General features: G+C 40.1%; 1 protein-coding gene across 1 annotated transcript; it reads right to left on the bottom strand.

Annotated features, from left to right (window-relative positions):
* Positions 1–959: 959 nt before the first annotated feature.
* LOC138879391 (uncharacterized) lies at positions 960–1,442 on the bottom strand. The gene has a single exon (XM_070159003.1). It carries the CDS (start codon positions 1,440–1,442, stop codon positions 960–962), a length of 483 nt encoding a protein of 160 aa, XP_070015104.1.
* Positions 1,443–11,483: the final 10,041 nt, after the last annotated feature.

Here is an 11,483-nt window from a genome sequence, read left to right as displayed (position 1 = left end):
TATGACGATAATAACCCACCAAGCCAAGAAAACTATGGATCTCTATAGCTAAATATGGTCTAGGCCAACTCTGCACTACTTCCACTTTCTTCGGATCGACCTGAATACCCTCAATTGCTACCACATTGCCTAAGAATGCGACAGAATCCAACAAAAACTCATATTTCGAGAATTTAGCATATAACTTCTTTTCCCTCATGGTCTGGAGCACTGTCCTCAGGTGCTGCTCATGATCTTCCCGACTCCGGGAATACACCAAAATATCATCAATAAAGACAATGATGAATAAGTCAAGATATGGCCGGAACACACTGTGCATCAAATGCGTAAAGGCTGCTGGGGCATTGGTCAGCCCAAATGACATAACAAGGAATTCGTAATGACCATACCGAGTCCTAAAAGCAGTCTTCAGAATATCTGGCTCCCAAATCTTCAACTGATGGTAACCTGATCGCAAATCAATCTTAGAAAACACCCGTGCACCCTGAAGCTGGTGAAATACATCATCAATATGAGGCAAAGGATAATGGTTCTTCACTGTAACTTTGTTCAACTGGCGATAATCAATACACAAACGCATAGAACCATCCTTTTTTTTTCACAAAAAAGACAAGAGCACCCCAAGGTGATACACTAGGCAGAATAAAACCCTTCTCAAGCAATTCCTGTAACTGATCCTTCAACTCATGAGGGGCCATACGATACAAAGGGATAGAAATGGGCTGAGTGGCCGACAATAGATCAATGCCAAAATCAATATCTCTATCGGGCGACATGCCCGGAAGATCAACTAGAAACACATAAGGAAATTCCCGTACTACTGGGACTGAATCAACTGTAGGGGTATCGACACTAACATCCCTCACATAAGCTAGATATGCGTCACACCCCTCAACGATTTTCTAAGCTTAAAGGAATGAAATAACTCTACTGGGAGTGTGATCTAAGGTACCCCTCCACTAAACTCTCGGAACACCTGGCATAGCCATCTTCATAGTTTTGGCGTGACAATCAAGAATATCATAATGGGTTGACAACCTGTCTATGCCCAAGATAACATCAAAATCTACCATGTTGAGCAATAACAAATCGGCTCTAGTCTCAAAACCACTAAGAGCAATCATACATGACCGGTAAACACGGTCCACAACATGAGAATCTCCCATAGGAGTAGAAATATAAACAAGGGAACTTATAGAATCTTGAGGTACACCCAAATGCGGAGAAAAATAAGAAGACACATAAGAATAAGTGGAGCCTGGATTAAATAAAATCGATGCATCTCTGTGACAGATTAGAACAATACCTCTGATGACAGAATCAGAGGCAACAGCCTCGGTACAGGCAGGAAGGGCAAAATATTTGGCCTGGCCTCCCCCTCTAGGATGACTTTTACCTCTAACTGGCTGATTGAGTGGGGTAGTAACTGATGCTGTAGCCATAGCCTGAGAACTCTATAGGGCACGTTGTGGCTGAAAAGTGTATGGAGGTGCGCCCCTCCTAAGCCTGAGGAAATACCTCACCATACTCAAAAAATCCTAGCGGTTGACATGGCAGTGGAAACTATGCGGCACGAGTACTTTGAGACCCCTGAAAACCTAAAACACTGTGTAAAGTCTGAGATGCAAACTGAGCTGGCTAACCCACAAAACCTCTACCATGCCGTACTCTTCCTCCAAAATAAGGACCAGTGGGTCTCTTCGATCAACGAGGTTTCCTTGCTTCCCTATACTCTCTCTCCTGACATTATCTATCCTCTCTCTCCTGGACCCTCCTGTCCTCTACACAGTGAGAGATCCTCTCCACCCACTGGACTGGGACCACAGGCTGTGTTGCCAAGACACCTGGAACCCGACCAATGTAAACTTGCTGCTCTAGAGTGGGGGCAGCGGGAGTCTGGGTCCCTCCCCCAATTTGTGAAGTAGTTGGTATAACCTGAATTAACCCTATCAAACCAATGTACCAAACATGCTCAGGAACTGTGCTAAGGTCTTCTAAAGTGCTGGAGTAGTAGTACTAGTAGGCGTATCAGGTGACTGGGCTCCGGTTGGAGTTGCTGGTGCCTCCTCGGTGGCAGCTCGCGCGAGTGTCTAGTCATCTCCGATAGTACGTGGCCTCACAATATGTGAGATAATAGAAGACAATGGTTTAGAATTGGTGATGTTAAGAATCTCGCACGATAGGGAAGTTGAATGAAGTGGAGTTTTCCTAACAGTTACATAGCCTCTCGTAGATAAATATAGACGTCTCCGTACCGATCTGTGAGACTCTAATAAATTGGCTTGTGATTCATGACTCCTATGAAACTAGAGCTCTGATACCAACTTGTCATGACCCTAGTTTGTCCTCCGTGAACTATCGTGATGGCACCCAGTCTCTATGACTAGGTAAGCCTGACAAATGTAGAAAAGAACCAATTTGCGGAGAGAAAATAATATAAAACCGAAATAACAAAATGAAATAGTGTTTAAGATGCCTCCAGGCACCTAACAGTACAAGAATCTCAACCAAACACTTCCCAAAATCCAAAACCCCATAAATCACAAGCTAAGAGATACATAAGAAGCTGTAACTCCAGAAATGTCTAACAAAAAGAAAATACTGAAGGGCTATACTATTACCAAAAGATAGAAAGGGACTCCTCGGTATGCGGGCGCAGCAGATATACCTCGAAGTCTCTACAGAAGCTCCTCGCCTCAAGGATGATAAGACTGAGTGGAAGTATCTGGATCTACACATGAAAAACATGCGCAGAAAGGGCATGGGTACACCACAATGGTACTTAGTAAGTGCCAATCCTAACCTAGGTTGGGTAGTGACAAGGAAAGTCAGGGCCCTATTGAGATTAAATGAAATATAAGGTATACCAGTGTAGAATAAGATAGTATGATTAAGTGCAACAGTAAGAAATAACATAGAATAGAAAGAACAACAACAATTATAACAAAGACAAAATAATCACGGAAAGGAGTACAACTCAACACAGAGATAGCAACCGAGGATCTCCCAAGATACTATCATGTAGTCTTCAAATTTAAATATCTAGTGGATCTCCCGGGTTTAGTCCCGTAGTTCAACTCATAATGCATGGGGATCTACCAGAAATCCGATCCGTAGTCCCAAATGCAAATATCCAGTACAGGGGGAATCTACTGGGTGCAGTCCCGTAGTTCCAAAGTAAATGTACAGGGGAATCTACAAGAATATAAATCTCCCAAAGTAAATATGCAGGGGGATCTATCGGGATACTGTCCTGTAGTCCCAAACTAAACACACAGCAACAACAACGAAGAATACACAATTTAATTCAAATTCCATACTAAGGTACAACAGGTACTTCTAGCCTAGCATGCTGCTCATAATCCAAATTGGGCAGTTTGAGCAGGTAAAGCAATTAAGTCAATTAGACATGTTTCCCCAAGCTAACAACAGACTTACATTGCAAGTAATATAAACATGAAAAAGAAACACAATAAAAATTACTTAAAGAAAAACCGGATTTTCAATAATTAGCACAAGTACGCACTTGTCACCTCACGTACAAGGCATTTCAAATATCAATAATACCAAATCCTAAGGGGAGTCCCCCCCACACAAGGTTAGGCAAGCCACTTACCTCGAACCGACTCAATAATAAACCCGAAACTACTTTTTTGCCACGAGTACTCGACTCCAAATGGCCCAAATCTATTCAATTTAATTGCATAGTGTAAATAATACTTAAATTAACTGATTCCACTAATAAATTCTAAGCTAATACGCAAAATTAGGTAAAATAACCAAAATGCCCTATGGGCCCAAGTCTCGGAATTGGGTAAAATTTACATTTCCAGAATCCTCATACTCTCACGAGTCTTACCGTACCAAAATTATCCAAATCCAATATCAAATCCCCAATTAAAACTCAAAATTTAGGTCTAAGAACTTTCCCCTAATTTTCATCCAAATTCCGAAATTAAATGATGAATTCATATTTAGATTAATGGGTTACAAGTAAAAAGGAGTTAAGAATCATTACCCAATCGATATCTCTAAAATCCATCAAAACCTCGCTTAAATCCGAGCTCCCAAGCTCTAGTTTTCACAAAAATGGCTAAACCCTTGATTTTGAACTGAAAAATTCTGCCCAGGCGCGTTCTTCTTCGCGAACACGATGCACAAAAGTTCCACTAGCCAGTCTCCCTCTTCGCAAATGCGATGCCCGAGCCGCGAACGAGATGATCATTTCTCTTCTCCTACGCGAACGCGAGACTTCCTTCGCGAACGCATAGGCACAAGGTCCCACAGCCTCACGAACGTGAAGACTTAATTCCTCACCAGACCCAACTCCTCTTTGCGAACCCAAGACCCCACTCACGAACGCGAAGAAGGAAACCTGAACTAACTGCTGTAATATTTTTCTGTAATTTCTATGTTCCAAAAATGACTTGTTGAGCATCCGAAACACACCTGAGGCCCCCGGGACCTCAACCAAACATGCCAAAAAATCCTAAAACATCATTCAAACTTGTTTCAGTCTTCAAAACACTCAAAACAATATCAAAACACCAATTAAACAACAGATTCAAGCCTAAGAACTCCAAAACTCTCAAATTACGCTTACGATCAAAAGGTCTATCAAACCACGTCTGAATGACCTGAAATTTTGCAAGCACGTCACATTCTACACTACGGAGCTACTCCAACTTCCAAAATCCCATTCCGACCCCGATATCAAAATCTCACTATCGAACCGGAAACTTAAAAAATTCGACTTTCGGCATTTTAAGCCTAAATAAGCTACGGACCTCTAAAACATAATCCGAACACGCCTTTAAGCCCAAAATACCCAACGGAGCTAAAGGAGCCAACAAAACTCCATTCCGAAGTCATCTTCACACTGCTCTGACTACAATCCAAGTTCTAAAGCTTAAGCTCTCTTTTAGGGACTAAGTGTCCCAAAACACTCTGAAACTCAAAACCAAACATCTCGACAAATCAAAATAGCAAAAACAAACACAAGAAAAGAAGTTAATAGGGGATCGAGGCGTAAATTCTTTAAACAATCGACCGGGTCATTACACCTAAATTCTAGAAAGATATGAATACCTGGTAAATATCTGGTGTCTCTTCCTCAACACCGTTTTCCTCTAATGTTGCGACTGGAACTAAATTGTGAGCTGGCACCAGAATTTGTAAATGCCATTTATTGATTTCAACCACCTTGTTATCAAACAAAGTAAATGCATACATCTCCTTAGCAGCGGGTTGATCACCTCTAATCTGCTTGACTTCATTTATTGTTGGTAATTTTAACAACTGGTGGTAAGTTGATGGAGATGTCTTTATATAGTGAATCTATGGCCTATCGAGAATCACAATGTAGCCCATATCACTGTTTGTAAACTAAAATACCATTGATTTAATCACTTCATCAACGTACATAGGCAACACGGTCTCTCCTCTAGTCGTGAGACTCATTAAATTGAATCCAGCTAAAAGCTTTATTGCCAGAACTATGCTACCGGCCAGATTCTCTTGCTCTAGGACTCTCAGTTGAATAATATCATTCGAACAACCTAGATCAACCAACACACGTTTAATTATAAAATCTAAAATATTTAAAGATATTACCAAAGCATTATTGAGTTGTAAAGCCAGTCCGCCTGTATCTTCTACATTGAATGTAATTTCATTATCCTTTGATACTTGACAGGTCCTTTTTCCATGAGAGATTGAAATCCTTGTCTTCCCTGCAGCCAAAAATATCACACCGTTCACTTTAACACCTCAAAAAATTATGCTCATTATGAGACAAGGTGGTCATATTGGTTTCATCGATTCTGTTATATCACGACTTTTGCCGTAATTGTTCTTAGCCCGGTCACTCAAAAATTCTCCAAGATGTTTATTTTTAGCAATATTTCTACCTTTTCACAAAGGTGACTACAGTCCCTAGTCATATGACCATGTGTACCTTGAAATTCACACCACAAGCTAGGATCTCTTTGATTGGGGTCTGATCAAATTGGCTTTGGAAACCTTGCTTTCTTTATGTTCCTCATGGTAGAAACCAACTCCACCAACCTAATATTAAAATTGTAATTGGACAACCCGGGATTGCTCGAATCTCGGGGCCCAGATAGCTTTAATCTTGCAAAGTTTTGCGACTTCGTCCAGGGTCAGACCTCCTATCTGGTCCAGGTCTTTCCAACAACTGATAACCTCTAATTCCACGTCCTTCCCTGTCACGACCCGAATTCCCCACCATCGGGAGTCGTGATGGCGCCTACTGTCGGAGCTAGGCAAACCAAACTTAACATACCTTTTCAACTAATTTTCAGCAAGATAATAATAAAAACAATAAATTCAAGCGGAAGTCTTAATTTAATATTAAATGAACAAAAATGCGGAAAAATTTACATTATCCTCTACCCAAGATTTAGTGTCACAATACTCACTGACTACTATAAGATACTACAAATAAGAGTTTGAAAGAAAATACATAAGGAGTCTGCTTCGATACAATGAAAACAAACAGAAATGAAATAGATGAGACTCAGGGCCCACTCACGCCAGCGAACTACCTAGGAGTCTCTGGACTGAAGGCACACTCCCAATCTACTGCTACTGCGGTCCATAAGCTACTCCCGAATCTGTGCACAAAAAGGGCAAAGAAGTGTAGCATCAGCACAACCGACCCCATGTGCTGGTCAGTGCCTGGCCTAACCCCGGCAAGGTAGTGACGAGGCTAGACAGTACCTACCACAATTAACCTGTACAGATATATGTGCAACAACGGAAAGATATACAAAATTTAAACAGATAATAGGGAGGGGACATGCTGTGGGGTGTAATAATTTAGATATAAGACCAACGAACAGAGAGATGGAAACTGAATAATTAACATCTATGAAAGAGAGAAAGTAAATCAACAACTGCACGACACCAACCTTCGTGCTTTTACTCTCAATTCTAACCAAAACTATCAATCAACAACTGCACGGCATCACCCTTCGTGCTTTTCCTCAAATAACTCTCACATCAAGGCACGGAATGACCCTTCGTGCTCAAATAATTAGAGACATGGCACGGAAAGACCCTTCGTGCATAATTATCAAAACATGGTACGGAAAGACCCTTCGTGCATAATCGCTCTTCGTCACCAAATCATCAGTCACAACCAATTAGGAAAGGGAATATACAACAAGATTAAACATCCCGACAAGGGAGAACAAATCAACAATAAGTCCCGGCAAGGGAAAAATACCACACTTCCTTCTTTAACTCATCTGCTTCTCAACTATCACTTCATAATTATATTAGCAAGTAATTAGCTCAACTGTTTCACATCTTTCGAATTTAAAAGCAACTACGACTCACGGTCATGCTAGACTCCGGTGTATAGATAATCGTCACCATGCCTATACACCGTAATCCACAGTTAACACGTAGCAAATAACATCCAAATCCTAATCCCTCAAGCGAAAGTTAGAACAAATACTTACCTCGAATGCTCCAAACTCAACTCACGCTTATAGTATAGCTTTACCTCTTGATTCCATCACCAATCCGCTCAAATCTAGTCATAAGTTACTTAATCACATTAATAATTACTAAATGAATCACTCCCCATGCATGAAAATAAAATTTACAAGGTTTTTCCCAAAATGGTCAAAAACACCCTCGGACCCACGTGGTCGAAACTCGAGGTTCAGACCAAAACCCGGTTACCCATTCTCCCACGAGTCCAAATATATGATTTGTTTTGAAATTGGACCTCAAATTGAGGTCCAACTCCTCAATTTGTAGAAAACCTAGGTTCTACCCAAAACACCCAATTTCCCCCATGAAAATCTTTGTTTTGAAGTTGAAATCATGTTAAAAGATGTTAAGAAGTGAAAAAAATGAGTTAGAATCACTCACCAATCGTTTTGAAGAAGAAAAGTTGTTTGAAAAATCGCCTCTTAGGTTTTGGGTTTTTGAAAAGTGGAAAAATGACTAAAAATCCCGAATTTATACATTTTTCTGAGGGTTGGCGCGGACCGCACAGAAATGCGCCGCGATCGCGCCGAGGGAGGGGAGAAGTTGGATCTCTCTGAACCCACCCAGCGCGGACCGCACTGATTTGGTGAGCGGCTGCGCTGGTCGACCTTTTGAACCCCACCACGCGGATCGCACAGAAAAAGCACTGTGACCACGTGGCTGCTAGCGCGGACCGCGCGGAAATGGCCGCGGCCGCGCTGGGCCTGCAACATCTGAACCTGTATATTTTTCTAAGTCCAAGACCTCCCGAGCCCTACTCAAAACTCACCCGAGCCCTCGGGGCTCCAAACCAAACATTCATATGGTCTCGAAAACACCTTACAGACTTACTCGTGCGATCAAATCACCAAAATAACATCATATACAAAGGATCAAGCCTCATAATACATGATTTTCTTTCAACTTTCATAAAACTCAAATTCCCCATTTTAAGTCCGAAACACGTCATATGACGTCCGTTTTTAGCCAAACTTTACAGATAGTTCTTAAAACATATTTAAGACTCATACAGGGCGTCAGAACCAAAATACAAGCCCGATACCACAGTTTTCTGATCAATTTTCTTCTTCATTTTCCTTAATTAATTTCAGAAAACAATTTCACACAAAAATTTATTTCTCGGGCTTGGGACCTCGGAATTTAATTCCGGGCACACGCCCAAGTCCCATATTTTTCTACGGACCCTCCGGGACCGTCGAATCATAGGTTTGGGTCCGTTTACCCAAAATGTTGACCGAAGTCAATATTATGCGTATTAAATATCAAAATTCATCAAATTTCTCACAAAATTCGCATATTTCAACATAAAAGCTTTCCGGCTTCGCGCCCGGACTGCGCATGCAATATCGAGGCAACTAAAAGCGAGGTTTTCAAGGCCTCGGAAGCACAGAACAAGGAAGAATTACGGTGATGACCTTTTGGGTCGTCACATTCCCCTGCCTATTAATATAATGTTTGACACATACAGTTGAAAACGACTTCTAGATGGCCTCTGGTCTGCATTGAGGTTTGACATGTCCTATTCACACCTAATTAAAGAGTAGAAACAGTCGTTACAATTATAAATCTCAACACTAGTTGGGGTCGAATCCATATGGAGTTTAAAGTGGTGTTAATGTAAACACTCAAGAAAAATAACTTGAAATAACCAAATTTATCTTTCAAGAAAAGGTGGGTAACTATTATCTAAATTAACTACAAAGAGATTTAACTAACTAGTAAGCAAATAATGATTGAAATGTTTTTGATGTTTTTGTCAAACAGGAAAGAGCCTAAGGTTGTAACCTTCACCTATGTGTAAACCTAATAGGTAGAGTAACTCTATGCTTTCTTGGTATATCGAGGTTTGATATGACACTTAATGCTCAAGTACCCACTTAATACCTCTCGGTTAAAGAGTGATTATGCTCAATTGACTTTCTCAAGACCAAATGGGTAGCAATCTAAACAATTGAATATGCGTCCAAGTTAGATTTTTTCTATCTCTAGTTCAAATCCTTTAATCAAACTAATCAAAACTTCAACTAGTTCAATTTCTTGTTAACTATGTTTTCCTAGACTAAGTTCCAGTTCTTCTTTCTCAAGTAAGAACTAAGTCAAATAGGCATGAATCAATGTTTGAAACCATTAATTTTAGATATAAAGCATAAACAGAGCTATGTAACATACACCTTACCAATAACAAGCACTAATATTAAACATCCCCTATGTTTTACACACTAGGGTTGGATCACAACCCTAGATAAAATCTAGCTAGTCATAAACATTGACATGAAAAAATGAAAAGAAGAAGTAACTGAAGAAATATAACTAGAATTAAAGAGTAAAATCAATGGGTCTTCTCCAATCGTTGCTCTAACTTGCCCAAAATGGCTAAATATAACCTCTAGCAGTTGATGTAGTACAAAAGTTTCCCCTAAACAACTATTCCTCATCTATTTATACTTCTCTGAAATTTGCTAACAAAATGCCATTCAGAGGGTTCTACAGTGGCACAATAACGTCTGTTGTCCGCACTTTAGGATGTTTGTCTTCAGGTGCTTGTCAGTTGGAGGGATTCTGTGGCTGCACATAAGCTTCTACGGTTACACTTCAGCTTCTGTAGTGCACAATTTGGTTGCGAACCTCACTTTAAGGAGGCCTCAGACTTGTTCTTTTGCATCTTCTTTTATCTGCCTTGTCAGTGTGAGCTTCATATGTGACCGCAATTTTTCGTGTGTGAACTACGCTACTGCCAAAGTCCTCTAAAGCTTCACATCTTATTCTGCAGCTGCATATCATTTCTGTTGGCCGCATTTGCTTTTGCGGCTGTAGAACAAATTTTGTGGACTGCACTATTCTTTGCACTTCTTCTTTTTGGTTGTTTGAGCTGGAACATCTCCTCTTTGGGTTAGCTTTATTTGTTGAGCTCACATTCTGCAACGCACCTGCAATTCACACATTTTCATTAGAATTGGAAACAAAAATCATTACTTTCGGACTAAAAACAAAAGCAAGAAGATACTAATAAGTGGTTAACATATACACTTATCAACTCCCCCAGACTGAAGTCTTTATTTGTTCTCAAGCAACCAGATTAGTTCCCTCCTTCCCTCCATGAAAGTTCATTTCAATGAGTCACCTATAAATCAAATATGACTTCTTTCGGGTTGTAATAAAGGCTTTTGGATGTGGCGGGGGAGGGGGGGGAGGGGGAGATGAGAGTTATATCCTTCCTTAAGCACTTCATATCTCATCTCTTGGCTCACACATGCCAAACCCTTAAAGTAATTTAGTTTTCTTGTGGACTAGATATACTTTCCATCAATCTTTATTGTCCATTTAATTTTTTTTCTTCCTTAATGCTTATACTAGAAGTATTTGCCTCACTTCAATTTCACCAATCTCCCTTTTTATTTTCTTTTTGTGCTTTCTTTTTGTTTTTTATTTTCTTGCTTTCTCTTTCATGAAGATGATTTCTTTACTCTCTTTTCAATACCTTAATACCTCTTAGAGATTCATCCACTTTTCCCCAAACTTAGGCTTTGAGACACTTACTACATATAAGTGCTAAGGAAGGTTCAGGTGCCAAGAGAGGATTTTGATCAATAACAGATAACGACTTATAGCATGGTTATCCACAGAGAGGCTAAAGGATCAAAGGAGTTGACTAGGTATAATAATCATAGGGTGGCAATAGAAAGCTAAAATGGTCCAAGAAAAGCCTACAATCTTCTTTCAAACCTAGCAAAGTTAGAATTTCGCCTTGAAAAATATTCGGGGAAAGTTTTTGACTATTCACTCAAGTACTTGTACTATCAACAAAATTTCATCTAACCACTTATGCAACTAGATAGTAAAAGAAGATAGAGTCTAAAACCCACAACAATCACAATCTAGTTAAAGATCACTATAGTCCACTCAACCACCTAATGATTATCAAAGAAAACTCAAGAATCTCGAATTCACTTTTACTAGAG

The sequence above is a fragment of the Nicotiana sylvestris genome, chromosome 10 (genome assembly GCF_000393655.2).
Source record: "Nicotiana sylvestris chromosome 10, ASM39365v2, whole genome shotgun sequence".
Classification (NCBI taxonomy): domain Eukaryota; kingdom Viridiplantae; phylum Streptophyta; class Magnoliopsida; order Solanales; family Solanaceae; genus Nicotiana; species Nicotiana sylvestris.
This window is presented reverse-complemented; position numbering and strand designations above follow the sequence as displayed.